Genomic DNA, 15,467 nt, shown 5'->3' with positions numbered 1-15,467 from the left:
GTTACGTTAGAGATAGGGTCAGTGTGTGTGTGTGTGTGTGTGTGTGCGCATGTGTGTGTGTGTGCGCGTGTGTGTGTGTGCGCGTGTGTGTGTGTGCGCGTGTGTGCACGCGTGTGTGTGTGTGTGTGTGTGTGTGCGCGTGTGCGTCTGTGTGTGCGTGTGCGCGCGCATGTGTGTGCGCGTGTGCGTGCGTGTGCGTGCATCTATGCAGGTGTGGGCAGAGGCCAGAGGCTAGCCAGTGTTGTGTCTTCTTTTATCACCTGTCACCTTATTTTTTGAGACAGGGTCTCTCACTGAACCTGGAGCTTGTCACTTCAGCAAGACTAGCTGACCAACAAACTCGAAGGACCTTCTGTCTCCACCTCCCCAGTGCTAGGATTATAAAAACACGCCACCATACCTAGCCTTTTACATGGGCCCTGGGGATCTGAACTTGGGTACTTATGATAGCACAGCAAGCACTTTCCTCCTGAGAAATAGCCCTAATCCCTCATTTCTAATCTTAATGGCAAAATTTCACAGCTTTGACCATTTAACCATTAAATACTAAATAACTATTATTAAATGTTCATCCATTACATGTTTCCTTAAAACATGTAAATACTTAGAGAAAAGGTGGCTAAATACTGTGATTTTTGTCAGTCTTAGTTTCTGTAAACTAACTGTCCAGGAGACTGAAACGAATCTCTTCTTATACGTTTCTTTTCAGCACTAATCATCCTTTGATCTTTTCAGTTACCTCGAATTATAATAGCCATTTTCTTGGTCTATTTGTGCTTGGCCAATTTTAACTAGAAACCCTACCACTTACTGCAGCCCTTCACGTGGGCCTAGCCAAGAAGTTAAGAACCTGGGGTTACAAAGGTTCAAGTGCTTCACATAGAGCTGCTCTCAGAGGCAAACTGGAGGAGAGAAAAAACATAGGAATCTGAGGCTACATAGGCTTTGCTGAGTGGAACCCCCTTTCCCTACCCTGGAGCTGCTTACCTACAGTGACTTCTGAGTAGAAAGAGGGGTGGGGTCTGCTAGACAGTGCACAAAATACCACTGATTCCTATGAGTAAGTTAGTCTCCAGCATTATGAAACAGTCATCCCACTGCCAAAGAATGAGGTCCAGGTCTAGTCTTGAACCTAAAACAAAATGAAAAGAACAAGACGAGTGATTAGAATAGTTGTCATAGTCACTGGCAAGAGCTTGAATGGAGGCACATGCCTTTAATCCCAGCACTTGGGAGGCAGAGACAAAGTGGATCTCTGAGTTCAGGGACAACTAGGATTGAACAGAGAAACCCTGTCTAGGAAAACATAGCAAACAAGCAAAAAACGAGCTTGAATGGATATTAGGAGGTTTGTGTAGCTTTTCTCAATCACAGCCATCCTCCTGGTTCAGTGACTTTTAAACATATGATTCTTTATCTTCTGAAAATGAGAGCAGGAAAGAAAGAGCTGTAGTATAGAGTGATCAAAACTCCTAAGTCCTAGTCTTGTAACAGCGCATAGGGTAGAGTAAGAGGGTGTGTTAGGTAGGATTTTTGACCAAAAAGCAACTTCATTTCCACATCTCAGCCCTCATCAAATGAAGTCAGAGGATGTACTCAGGGTAGGAACCTGGGGGCAGGAACAGAAGCAGAGGCCATGGAGAAGTACTGTTTGCTTACTGGCTTACTCTCCGTGGCTTGCTCAACTGATTTCTGTACCATCCATCCAGGATCACCTTCCCAGGGTTGGCACTAGCCACAGTGGGCTGGGCCCTCTCACATCAGTCATCAATCAAGAATACACCTATGGGCCAATCCTATGGAGGAATTTTCTTAAGTTTCCTTCTTCTCACATGATTCTAGCTTGTGTCAAGTTGACATGAAAACTAGCCAGCACAGATGGTTTGTGAATTTATATACCCTTTTGTTTTAAAGTGTGTGTGTGAGAGAGAGAGAGAGAGAGGGGGAGAGAGAGAGAGAGAGAGAGAGAGAGAGAGAGAGAGAGAGAGAGAGAGAGAGAGCGCGCAAGCACAGTGAGACAGAGGGGAAGGGGGATGTAGTGAGAGACTGCTTGTTGCTTGTTCATTTCCCAGCCATTAATCCCAGCCTCCTGAAATAACCACACAGAAACTGTATTAATTAAAACACTGCTTGACCAATGATTCTAGCATATTCCTAGCAAGTTCTTATACATTAAATCAACCCATTTTATATTTTATCATGAGACTCGTGGCCTACCAGCAAGGTTCCTGCTGACAGCTCCATGGCTTTTTTTTTGATTCATTAACCAGTAAAAGCAACACATAGACAAAAGAACTTCCCCACCATTTCTCCTTTTCTGTTTAAATAAAAAGGAAGGTTCTAGCTTTAACACAGTAAAATTACGTATAACAAAACAGGTATTAAGTAAAAATTATAGTTACAGTATTTATATTTACTTTATCTTTTATTATAACTAAGAAAAACTGCAATTATAACTATCTAGTCTTTAACTCCATTAAAGACTCCAGAAGGATATAATATTATCTAAGTTACTCTAGAATTGACAGAGACAGCTTGCTGCCTGGACAGCCACCCAAAGTTCTTCTGTAACATTGGAGCATCCATCTTTAGCCTATAGGCCCATAGTATCCAGCAGACATTTTAAAGAGTTTCGTCTATATTAACAGTTTGTCAGTCACTTTTTTCTGTGTCTTGTAGAATGTCTAACACTCTTTCATGAAGCAGGAACCCCAAAGGACTGTCTTACCTTCTTTAGGCAACTTTAGCAGTCATTTTTTTTGGTGGGTCTTGTATGTCCAGTTCATACAGCATGTAACATCAAGCAGTCCAGGCAAGAGCAGTTTTTTGCCCAAATGGCTAGCAAACTCCATAAGGAGCCTCTTTGATACCCATCTTCCTCTTGAATTAATTGTGCTGTCAGGAGCAGATGTATCTCATTGTAATGAAAAATTTTAAGTTATTAAAACATTTTAAATGCCATATTCTGTAGTTTTTGAAAGGTTTGAAGAATGCCTCTCCATCTGAAATATATATCTGTACAGCTAGAAAATTTAACTAACATGACTATAAGCTTGACTATAGATGATTATCTATTAACCTATATTTTTAAGTATGCTTTACATTTTAAAATGAACTGCACAAACACAATACCTTAATCAAGAGCAGGGGAGGGATAGAGCAAGCAAGAGACAGCATGTTTATATAGAGAATATATATTTTCTTCTGTAGTGTGTTTTATAGAAATTATGATTAATAGCTTATTCACATTACAAATTTAGCTCATTGGGATCAGTACTGGGTATTATATCTATATATTGCTTGGCTGCACTTGTTACTTACACTAGGACTTCCTGGTTCAAGCCAGAGATTGAGTAACTTAATCTGGGGAGGTCTCTAGAGGTCTGAAGTGGTAGGCATTGTCCTCTTCATGCTTCCATTGACAAGAGGAAACTGAAGCTGAGAGAAGTGACATAGACGCTTTCTTCCTGCAACTTAACTGGCTTTTCCAGTAGTTAAAAATAAGACACACACACACATGCACACACACACACACACACACTAATTATAACAAAATTATCATGGAGAGAGAGAATACCCTTCAATTCTCATTGTTTTATTGCTAGATTTATCAGATTCCAAAAGGTAGAATCAGATTGAACCTTCAAAGATAATGTGTATAAAATATAAGCAAAATAATGGCTTCTCATTCAGTTAAGGAGACTAAAAACTTAAATAATGCCCCTTCAGTTTCTCTTCTGTTACTTTTTTCTTTCCTGTGCTAGAGAATAAATACAGATACTTGAACATGCTAAGCAGGCACCCTCGTTGCCCATTTAGCTGGCTCTGTGGTGGCATGAACAGTGAGTGATCCTGTACTGGCTTATATAGTTTCCTTCTGCATCTCTCAGTCCCCCATATTAATATTACTCCCTTCTCCTCCTTTCTTCTCACCACCATCCTCTTCTATCCAACAGATTGTGTGGTAGTTATCCACAAGAGCTCATAGTACCTGCCTGGATCACTGACAAAGAACTAGAAAGCGTGGCAGGCTTCCGATCCTGGAAGCGCATCCCTGCTGTTATCTACAGGTAAGTAAGCCAGACCAGTCCCAGTTAGGCTGGTACTACTGCCCCACCACCTGTTGCTCACTGACTCTACAGCTGCTAACCTGACAAGTGAAGTTGGGTTCAGAGACAATCCCGGGTAAGTCCATACTTCCTTATTGCTGAAGCTGTGCCTGCAGAAAGAAATATACCAACACTCACTGTGTCCAGAACACTAACTGGTGGTGTGAGTAGACACTGAGGATCATTTTAGTAGAAAAGTGTCTGGGCCAGGGTTAGAAACAGGTGGATCTCTATGAGTTCAAGACTAGCCTGGTCTACATAAGGACCTCCAGGTTAGACAGGGCTACTACACAGGAAGACCTTGTCTTTTTTTTTTTCTTTTCTTTTTTTTTGGGGGGGGGTTGGTTTTTTCGAGACAGGATTTCTCTAGTTCTGGAGCCTGTCCTGGAACTAGCTCTTGTAGACCAGGCTGGCCTTGAACTCACAGAGATCCGCCTGCCTCTGACTCCCAAGTGCTGGGATTAAAGGCATGCACCACCACCGCCCGTCCCAAGACCTTGTCTTTTAAAAAAAAAAAAAAAAAAAGGTGCTACATTTAAGCTTGGCTGTGGTGACGTACACCTTTAATCCCAAACTCTGGGGACAGAGGCTTGTGGACCTCAGTGAGTTCAAGGCCAGCCTGGTCTACAAAGCGAGTTCCAAGACAGCCATGCCTACAAGGAGAAATTCTGTCTCAAAAAAAAAAAAAAACAAAAACAAAAACCATGTGTGTGTGTATGGAGGAGCATTCTTTCTTGTGCTTGCTTCATTTTACCTTAGCGGGGCTTTTGTGTTGAAAGATTGGTGAAACTTAGAATAGAACTGAATGAACTAGAATGGTGTCTGTGGCTGTCACTTTGACATGTGGAAAGACTCTTGTTTTGAGATAGAATTAGAAATGGCTGAGACTGGATGGAAAATTTAAGAAATCCAAGGCATACGAGCTGTATGTGTCTTCTTGTGGGGAGACATGAATGAACCTCTATTAATCCCAGATAGGACACAGACTGCAGGCCTAAGAGATGGTTCCATCTAGTTTAGCTTGCTGACCAGTGCAGCTTTTAAAGTTACTTATAGGAGCATGGTTGAGGAGTGGTTTAGAGGAACAGATGAATAATTCAGAGATAAGTCAGTGACCTCTTTGTTCTTACACAATCATATTACAGTTTTAGGAAGTCATTGTTGTGTTTTGTAATGTGAACGGTCTCCATTTAATTTTTCTGGTGTGCAAACTTTTTAGATTCTGCCCAAGGTGAGCTAAAACCATGGCTTAGTTTAAAACTGCCCACCAGAAGCCATTGCACTCAAGTGTTGAGGCCCGGGAATGTGTATTCTTTAATGCATTCCTGTCTATTGACGGCAAATTCTAATGCCCACCCTGAACACAAAGTCAGCGATATTTGCTGTGCTCAGTGGAAACTATTAATTAAGCCTTCGCTTTCCATTTTTATCACTTTGTTTTCATACCCTACTGGAAAAGTAGGTCACCAAATTTACCTATCACTCAAGTGATGAGAATTGACATGTGAGTTAGCAGTAAAAGCTGAAGGGATTTATGAGAATGGGAAAAGAAGCTGGTTGTTCTTGTGACCGGCAGCTGTATTAGATCAGCTGCCTGGCATTTGCAAGACTTGCTGACTTGGAGCAGAAGGAGGAAGTACTCTTCATCTTTTGAGTAACAGGCTTCAATAAATCCCCCCTTAGGCAGAAAGCCCAATGGTACTAGGTAAGAAAAGCTCCTTAGAATGTGATAAAACATTTAGCTTTTTTTTTTCTTTTCTAAAATGTTATTCTAGAAGGCATGAGTTCTAGGGTTCCCCCATTCTAGAGACCCTAGAATATATACATAAATGGAAATTTTCATTTCAGTCTTTGAGAGAAAATCAAGATTATAGAGATTACACCTGAAAGTTCTTGATGTAGCCCATGTAAATCAAGCAGGCTCCCAGGAGCCATTCTTTATCCCAGGACGTGTATCTTACATCTCTGATCTCCAAATTGGATTCGTATGTTGTTTAGTTTTGTGAGGGATGTGTTGAAGACTTGGGAACACTCCACCACTCTTCAATGCCAGCAGAGGTGATGTCATAGTCACGGTTCTATTGCTGTGAAGTGACACCATGACCAAGTGTCTTAGCTGGGTTTTTTATTGCTGTGAAGAGACACCATGACCACAGCAACTCTTAATTGAGGTGACTCTCTTACAGTTTTAGAGGTTCAGCCCATTATCTTCAGGATGGGGACCATGGCAGCATGTAGGCAGACATGATGCTGGAGCTGAAGAGTCCCACATTTTGACTCAGAGGCAACAGAAATCGACTGTCACATGGAGTGAAGCTTGAGAAAAGAGACCTCAAAACCTGCACCCACAGTGACACACTTCCTCCAACAAGGCTGCACCTACTCCAAAAGGCCATACCTCCTAATAGTGCCACTCCTTTTGGGGGCCATTTTTTTCAAACCATCACACCAAGGCAACTCTTGTAAAAGAAAGCATTTAATTGGGGGCCTACTTACAGTTTTAAAGGTTTGGTCCATTATCATAATGGCAGGGATAATGAATGGCATTGGAGCAATAGCTGAGAGCTATATTCTGATCTGCAGGCATGGGCTTTTTAAAACCTCAGAGCCTACTCCCAGTGACATACTCCCTCCAACAAGGCCACGCCTACCCCAATAAGGCCACATCTCCTAATCCTTCTCAAAATTGTCATTCCTTTATAACTAAGCATTTAAATTTATGAGCCTATGGTGCCCATTCTCATCCAAACCATCACGTTTTATTCAAACTACCAAAGGTGGCAAGATGTCTCAAAATCCAAGATTTCCTAGATTTAGTTATTTGTGGACTGCAGCAGTGACTTCTGAGATAACTAACAGCAGTTCCTTGGCAGCACTGATTAGAACCAGTACCTGATTAGAACTATGGAGTTGCTCTAACACAGCAGGATCTTGGGAGGCCTCCTTCATCTGTAGTGTGGCTCACAACGCCTCTGTCTTTGCACATGTCAATCATTTGAAACACTATATGCTATGGGGAGTCTGACCATTGAATTAGAGGCAGTTAAAACCATTGCATTTTCATGTAAAATGGAAGCATTCTATTTTTTAGTAGGTTGTTGCACGAATAATAAAAACCCAGAGACAGATTTTGGCATTCAAGCTGAAGATCAGAAAAACAAAGCAGTCAACCACTAGAGAGACCTTTTACCTCTACCAAATCTTCAGATCCTGTCTCCACGAATCTTCAGACTCCACACTTCACTGAGTTCCTGTCTCTTCCCCTTTATATTTCTTTCTCCACCCAGCCATATCGCTCCTGTCTCTACCTCCCTAGTGCTGGGATTAAAGGTGTGTGACTCCCAAACACTGGGATAAAGGTGTGAACCACCACCACCTGGATCTGTTTCTGGATCAGTCTTGCATAGCCCAGGGTAGCCTTGAACTCAGAGAGATCCATCTGCCTCTGTCTCCTGAGTCCTGGAATTAAAGGTGTACGCCATCACTACCTGGCCTGAATGGCTGGCTAGTGTGGCTGCTTTGCCCTCTGATCTTCAGGCAAACTTTATTTATTAAAACAAATAATATACCACTCTAGTAGGTGGGTTCATTTACTAGACATTTTACCCTTTTGTATTTTTCCAAATTCTCTTTGTTAAAGTAGTAAAATATCTATTTTACCTTATTTTCTTTATACTTTTCCTTTTAAAGTAATTGTAGCTGTCTGGCTTGAGGTATCTTTGATGAAATATCAAGCATTTTGGGAGATTAAAAGACTTCTGCTACTTATAGTGATCAAGTTGACCCTGAGAAACCTAAGACCCAGGATGAAGAGTACTGTCTGCTGATCCTGGCTCAGTGCTGGAAAGCCTCGCAGAGACAGAGGAAGCCTCAGAAAGTCCCCACTACCCTCTTTTGGGAAGTCTTTTGCAGTCATTCAGCTCTGTACTTCCTGTCATTTATTTCATTTGTGTGTGAGCCAATGAGGTGTTGGTAATAATGTGTACTGTTTATACTTGCTGCTCACAGTGAAGGAGGATTGAAAACCTATTAGCAAACTGTTCTATTATGGTTTGATTATCACCAAATTAATTTATTACTTGTGAACCTGAGAATTAAAAACAAACTTTCCCCAGTTGTTCCCTAAGGAAGAAACAGGAATGGAGTACTCTGTCTGTGTAAACACATTTGCACTGTTTGTGTGCAGATTTACATGTGTGTGTTCAGGAACATTCTTAAGAACATGGGCATATTCTTCAGGGTATAGAATTGGGGGGCTTTTTTTTTTTTTAAAGTATTTATTGGGGCTGAAGAGTTGGCTAAGTGATAAAGAGCACTTACTGCTCTTTCAGATGAATGGAGTTTGGTTACCTGCACCCATATTGTTCCTCACAATTGCCTATAATTGCGCTCCTAGAGATCTGTTGTCCTTTTTTTGACCTCTCTCCTTCCACACACAGACTCATCCACATACACAGAAATAAAATATATACAAAAATCCTTTAAAAAAGATTTATACATGTTATTTATTTATTGATTTATGTGTTATATGTGTGTGGTGTGTTTGGGCACATATACCACAGCACATGTGATACAACTTTGTGGAGTCTGTTGCCTCCTTCCACCTTTTCATGGGTTCAGGGATGGAGTGCAGGGTACCAGGCTTGCCCAGGCGTGTGCTTCACCCACTGAGCCCTCCATCTTTATAGCCAGATGATTAGTTTTATAACTAAAAATAAGCTTTAAGTATGTCACTACAATTTAGCAGTTTTTAGTATATTACATTTAGAGTTGTATAACCCACCTCTCAAATTACATTTAGAGTTGTATAACCCATCTCTCAATCTGTCTTAAGTGTATCTTCACTACCCTTAGAAACCGCATACTCATTAGCAGTCGTTCCTCCTTCCCCAACTGCTCTAACCCAATGTATACCCAATAATACATTGTTCCTCTAGATTCACCTGTTCTGAATGTGTCATATAAGCAGAATCTTGCAATGTATGTCATCAGTGATGGGCTTATTTCACTTTATGTGACACATTCCAATTTATTGATGATATAGCATGTATCTGAGCCTTTTTCCTTTTTTAATACTAACTATTACATTTCCCCAACTTTTAAATTGACATACTGGAAAACACCTGAGATTTTAATAGCATCTCAGAGTAGACTCTGAGAATGATTTCTGCCTTTGGAAAAGGATCTGTCAAAGTAAGGTTTACTGGGATTGTGATTTCTTCCTTCTATGAGCCCAAGGAAGGAGGCATGACTGGCTGGGTCACTGAGTGCTGTGCCTCTAAGAAGAATAACTTCAGGAGTCCACTGTGGGCCAGGTGAATGTTACAGTTGCCAAGATGAGCAATATTTAAAAAGAATCCTCAAGCCAGCAGTAATGAGTATGGGTACTACAATGGACCCTCAGAAGTGAGGGAAGGAATTTGTTCTATTTTTTTTTTTTTTTTTTTTGTGTTTTTTGAGCAGGGGTGATGTTTGTGGGGATAGTGGAAAAATGGACATCTCCGTGCCCGCCTCCTACCCACCCCTACCGCCCCTACTCCCTTCTCCCCTTTCTCTCCCCCTCCTTCTCCACTTCCCTCCCATCCACTCCACCCATACCTACCCTCCCTCCCTCTCAAGGCCAAGGAGCCATCAGGGTTCCCCACTCTATGCTAAGACCAAGGTCCTCCCAACTCCCCCCAGGTCCAGGAAGGTGATCGACCAAGCTGAGAAGGCTCCCACAGAGCCCGTCCATGAAGAAGAATCAGAGCCCAGAGCCATTGTCCTTTGCTTCTCAGTCAGCCCCCGCTGTTGGCCACACTCAGAGAGACGGGTTTGGTCGCATGATCCATCAGTCCCATTCCAACTGGAGTTGGTGATCTCCCATTAGTTCTGTCCCACCGTCTCCATGAGTGAACGCACCCCTCTCGTTCCTGACTTTCTCCCTCATGTTCTCGCTCCTTCTGCTCCTCATCGGGACCTTGGGAGCTCAGTCCAGTGCTCCAATGTGGGGCTCAGTCACCTTCCCCATCTGTCGCCAGCTGGAGGTTCCCTCACGGTCCTGACTTTCTTTCTCATGTTCTCTCTCCTTCTGCTCCTCATCAGGACCTTGGGAGCTCAGTCCGGTGCTCCAAGGTGGGGCTCTGTCATTTTCTTCATCTATCGTCAGGTGGAGGTTCTATGGTGATATGCAAGAAATTCATCAGTATGGCTATAGGAACTGGCCTTTTCAGGCTCCCTCTCCTCAGCTGCCCAAGGAACTAACTGGGGGCGTCTCCCTGGAAACCCCTCTAGGGTCAAGTCTCTTGACAACCCTCAGGTAGCTCCTTAAATTCAGATATATGCTTCACTGCTCTCATATCCACCCTTCCTATATCCCAAGCACCCCATTCCTCCGAGCTCCCCCCGCTCTCCCCTTCACACTTTTCTCTCCCCATCTTCCCTTGGCCCAGTCTTGCCCAACCCTCAAGTTCCCAATTTTGCCTGGCGATCATGTCTACTTCCAATATCCAGGAGGATTACTATATCTTTTTTGGGAGTTCACCTTCTTATTATCTTCTCAAGGATCCCAAACTTATAGGCTCGATGTCCTATAATCATGGCTAGAAACCGAATATGAGTGAGTACATCCCATGTTCATCTTTATGGGTCTGGGTTACCTCACTCAGAATAGTGTTTTCTATTTCCATCCATTTGCCTGCAAAATTCAAGATGTCATTGTTTTTTACCGCTGAGTAGTATTCTAGCATGTATATATTCCACAGTTTCTTCATCCATTCTTCCACTGAAGGGCATCTAGGCTGTCTCCAGGATCTGGCTATTACAAATAATGCTGCTATGAACATAGATGAGCATATGCTTTTGTTGTATGATTGGGTATCTCTTGGGTAGATTCCCAATAGTGGAATTGCTGGGTCCTGGGGTAGGTTGATCCCGAATTTCCTGAGAAACCGCCACACTGCTTTCCAAAGTGGTTGCACAAGTTTGCATTCCCACCAGCAATGGATGAGTGTGCCCCTTACCCCACAACCTCTCCAGCAAAGGTTATTATTGGTGTTTTGGATTTTAGCCAATCTGACAGGTGTAAGATGATATCTCAAAGTTGTTTTGATTTGCATTTCCCTGATAGCTAGGGAGGTTGAGCATGACCTTAAGTGTCTTTTGGCCATTCGAACTTCTTCTGTTGAGAATTCTCTGTTCAGTTCATCGCCCCATTTTTTAATTGGGTTAATTGGCATTTTACCGTCTAGTCTCTTGAGTTCCTTATATATTTTAGAGATCAGACCTTTGTCAGTTGCAGGGTTGGTGAAGATCTTTTCCCAGTCAGTAGGCTGCCTTTGTGTCTTAGTGACAATGTCCTTTGCTTTACAGAAGCTGCTCAACTTCAGGAGGTCCCATTTATTCAATGTTGCCCTTAAAGTCTGTGCAGCTGGGGTTATGCATAGGAAACGGTTCCCTGTGCCCATTTGTTGTAGAGTACTTCCCACTTTCTCCTCTATCAATCTCAATGTGTTCAAATTAATATTGAGGTCTTTAATCCATTTGGACTTGAGTTTTGTGCATGGTGATAGATATGGATCTACTTTCATTCTTCTACAGGTTGACATCCAGTTATGCCAGCACCATTTGTTGAAGATGCCCTCTTTATTCCATTGTGTACTTTTGGCTCCTTTATCAAAAATCAGGTGTTCATAGGTTTGTGGTTTAAGATCCGGGTCTTCTATACGATTCCATTGGTCAATTTCTCTGTTCTTATGCCAATACCAAGCCGTTTTCAATACTGTAGCTCTGTAATAGAGTTTGAAGTCAGGGATGGTAATGCCTCCAGAAGTACCTTTATTGTATAAGATTTTTTTGGCTATCCTGGGTTTCTTGTTTTTCCATATAAAGTTGATTATTGTCTTCTCAATCTCTGTGAAGAATTTTAATGGGACCTTGATTGGGATTGCATTGAATCTATAGATTGCTTTTGGTAGAATTGCCATTTTTACTATGTTGATCCTCCCAATCCACGAGCAGGGGAGATCCTTCCATTTTCTGGTATCCTCTTCAATTTCTTTCTTCAAAGACTTAAAGTTCTTGTCATATAAATCCTTCACTTCCTTGGTTAGCGATACTCCCAGATATCTTATGCTATTTGTGGCTATTGTGAAAGGTGATACTTCTCTGATTTCCCTCTCTGCTTCCTTATCCTTTGTGTATAGGAGGGCGACTGATTTTTTGGAGTTGATCTTGTATCCTGCCACGTTACTGAAGGAGTTTATCAGCTGTAGGAGTTCTTTGGTGGAGTTTTTGGGGTCGCTTATGTATACTATCATATCATCTGCAAATAATGAAAGTTTAACTTCTTCCTTTCCAAATTGGATCCCCTTGATTCCCTTATGTTGTCTTATTGCTATTGCTAGAACTTCAAGCACTATATTGAAGAGATAAGGAGAGAGTGGACAGCCTTGTCGTGTTCCTGAATTTAGTGGGATAGCCTTGAGTTTCTCTCCGTTTAATTTGATGTTAGCTGTCGGTTTGCTGTAAATAGCTTTTATTATATTTAGGAATGACCCTTGTATCCCTAATCTCTCCAAGACCTTTATCATAAAAGGGTGCTGAATTTTGTCAAATGCTTTTTCAGCATCTAATGAGATGACCATATGGTTTTTTTCCTTCAGTTTGTTTATATGATGGATTACATTAATAGATTTTCGTATGTTGAACCAGCCCTGCATCTCTGGGATGAAGCCTACTTGATCGTAATGGATAATTTTTCTAATGTGTTCTTGGATTCGGTTTGCCAGTATTTTATTGAGAATTTTTGCGTCCATGTTCATGAGTGAGATTGGCCTGTAATTCTCTTTCTTGGTTGAGTCTTTGTGTGGTTTAGGTATCAGGGTAACTGTAGCTTCATAGAAGGAATTTGGCAGTGACTCTTGTGTTTCTATATTATGAAATACCTTAAGGAGTATAGGTATTAGGTCTTCTTGGAAGTTCTGGTAGAATTCCGCATTGAAACCATCTGGTCCTGGGCTCTTTTTGGTAGGGAGGTTTCTGATAACAGTTTCTAATTCTTCGCGACTAACAGGACGATTTAGAGCATTTACCTGGTCCTGGTTTAACTTTGGTATATGGTATTTATCTAAAAAACTGTCCATTTCTTTTACATTTTCCAATTTTGTGGCATACAGGCTTTTGTAGTAAGATCTAATGATTTTCTGAATTTCCTCTGTGTCTGTGGTTATGTCCCCCTTTTCATTTCTGATCTTGTTAATTTGCGTGTTCTCCCTCTGCCGTTTGATTAGATTGGCTAAGGGTTTGTCAATCTTGTTGATTTTCTCCAAGAACCAGCTTCTTGTTTCATTGATTCTTTGGATTGTTTTCTGTGTTTCTATTTTGTTGATTTCTGCCCTCAGTTTGATTATTTCCAGTCTTCTACTTCTCCTAGGTGAGTCTGCTTCTTTTTTTTCCAGAGCTTTCAGGTGTGCTGTTAAGTCACCAATGAGTGCTTTCTCCGTTTTCTTTAAGTGGGCACTTAGTGCTATGAACTTTCCTCTTAGCACTGCTTTCATTGTGTCCCATAGGTTTGAGTATGTTGTGTCTTTGTTTTCATTAAATTCAAGAAAGACTTTAATTTCTTTCTTTATTTCTTCCTTGACCCAGGTGTGGGTCAGTAGTTGACTGTTCAGTTTCCATGAGTTTGTGGGCCTTCTGGGGGTAGCATTGTTGTTGAATTCTAATTTTAATCCATGGTGATCCGATAAGACACAGGTGGTTACTAATATTTTTTTTGTAACTGTGGAAGTTTGCTTTGTTACCAAGTATATGGTCAATTTTTGAAAAGGTTCCATGAGCCGCAGAGAAGAAGGTATATTCTTTCCTATTTGGGTGGAATGTTCTATAGATGTCTGTTAAGTCCATTTGGTTCATTACCTCCATTAAGTCTTTCAATTCTCTGTTAGGTTTCTGTCTGATTGACCTGTCCATTGGTGAGAGAGGAGTGTTGAAGTCTCCAACTATTAGTGTGTGTGGTTTGATGGCTGCCTTGAGTTCTAGAAGTGTTTCTTTTACATAAGTGGGAGCTTTTATATTAGGGGCATAGATATTCAGGATTGAGACTTCATTCTGAAGGATTTTTCCTGTTATGAGTATAAAGTGTCCCTTTCCATCTCTTCTGATTGATTTTAGTTTGAAGTCAACTTTGTTGGAAATTAGTATGGCCACACCCGCTTGTTTCTTAGGGCCATTTGCTTGATAAACCTTTTCCCAACCCTTTACTCTGAGTAGGTGCCTGTCTTTGTGGTTGAGGTGTGTTTCTTGTAAACAGCAAAATGTTGGATTCTGTTTTCGTATCCAGTCTCTTAGCCTGTGCCTTTTTATAGGTGAATTGAGTCCATTGATATTAAGTGATATTAATGACCAGTGGTTGTTAACTTCAGTCATTTTTAGTAGTAGAGTTTGTGTGTTTCCCTTCTTCTAGTTGTGCTGGTGAAGGGTCGCTAGATGCCTGAGTTATTGTCGGCGTTGTTGGACTCCTTGGTTTGTGATTTTCCTTCTATTACTTTCTGCAAGGCTGGATTTGTGGCTGCGTATTGTTTAAATCTGTTTTTGTCCTGGAATATCTTGTTTTCTCCATCAATGGTGAATGCAAGCTTTGCTGGGTATAATAGTCTAGGCTTGCATCCATGTTCCCTAAGTGTCTGTAGCACATCTATCCAAGCTCTTCTGGCTTTCATGGTTTCCATTGAGAAATCAGGTGTAATTCTGATAGGTTTCCCTTTATATGTTACTTGACCTTTTTCCTTTGCAGCTCTTAATATCTGTTCTTTATTCTGTATGTTTTGTGTTTTGATTATTATATGGCGTGGGGATGCTTTCTTTTGATCCAGTCTATTTGGTGTTCTGTAGGCTTCTTGTACCTTCATAGGAACATCCTTCTTTAGGTTGGGGAAGTTTTCTTCTATAATTTTGTTGAATATGTTTTCTGGGCCTTTGAGTTGTAATTCTTCTCCTTCTTCTACCCCAATTATTCTTAGGTTTGGTCTTTTCATGGTGTCCCAGATTTCCTGAATGTTTTGTGTTAAGAATTTGTTAGATTTGTTTAGTTCTTTAATCTGTGAGTTTATTTCTTCTATAGTATCTTCAGAGTCCGAGATTCTTTCTTCCATCTCTTGTATTCGGTTGGAAATACTTGTCTCTGAAGTTTCTGTTCGTTTACTCAGAGTTTCCATTTCCAGTCGTCCCTCAGATTGTGTTTTCTTCAATACCTCCATTTCATTTATCAGGTCTTGTACTGTTTCCCTTACCTGTTTGATTGCTTTTTCTTGTTTTTCTTGTTTTTCTTGGGTATCTTTGAGAGATTTATTTATTTCGTCTACCTTTTTGTTTGTCATC

At 41.2% G+C, this 15,467-nt stretch overlaps 1 protein-coding gene across 4 annotated transcripts in view; it reads left to right on the top strand.

The window, feature by feature from the left end:
- The window catches only part of Mtmr3 (myotubularin related protein 3), a 140,814-nt gene that overhangs the window by 99,965 nt on the left and 25,382 nt on the right, over positions 1-15,467 (top strand). For all 4 annotated transcript variants that reach the window (XM_038335623.1, XM_038335622.1, XM_038335621.1 and 1 more), the window contains exon 9: positions 3,957-4,070. In XM_038335623.1, the coding sequence (XP_038191551.1) occupies positions 3,957-4,070 (114 nt within the window). The remainder of the gene's footprint in view (positions 1-3,956; positions 4,071-15,467) is intronic.

The sequence above is a fragment of the Arvicola amphibius genome, chromosome 1 (genome assembly GCF_903992535.2).
Source record: "Arvicola amphibius chromosome 1, mArvAmp1.2, whole genome shotgun sequence".
NCBI classification, from domain to species: domain Eukaryota; kingdom Metazoa; phylum Chordata; class Mammalia; order Rodentia; family Cricetidae; genus Arvicola; species Arvicola amphibius.
This window is presented reverse-complemented; position numbering and strand designations above follow the sequence as displayed.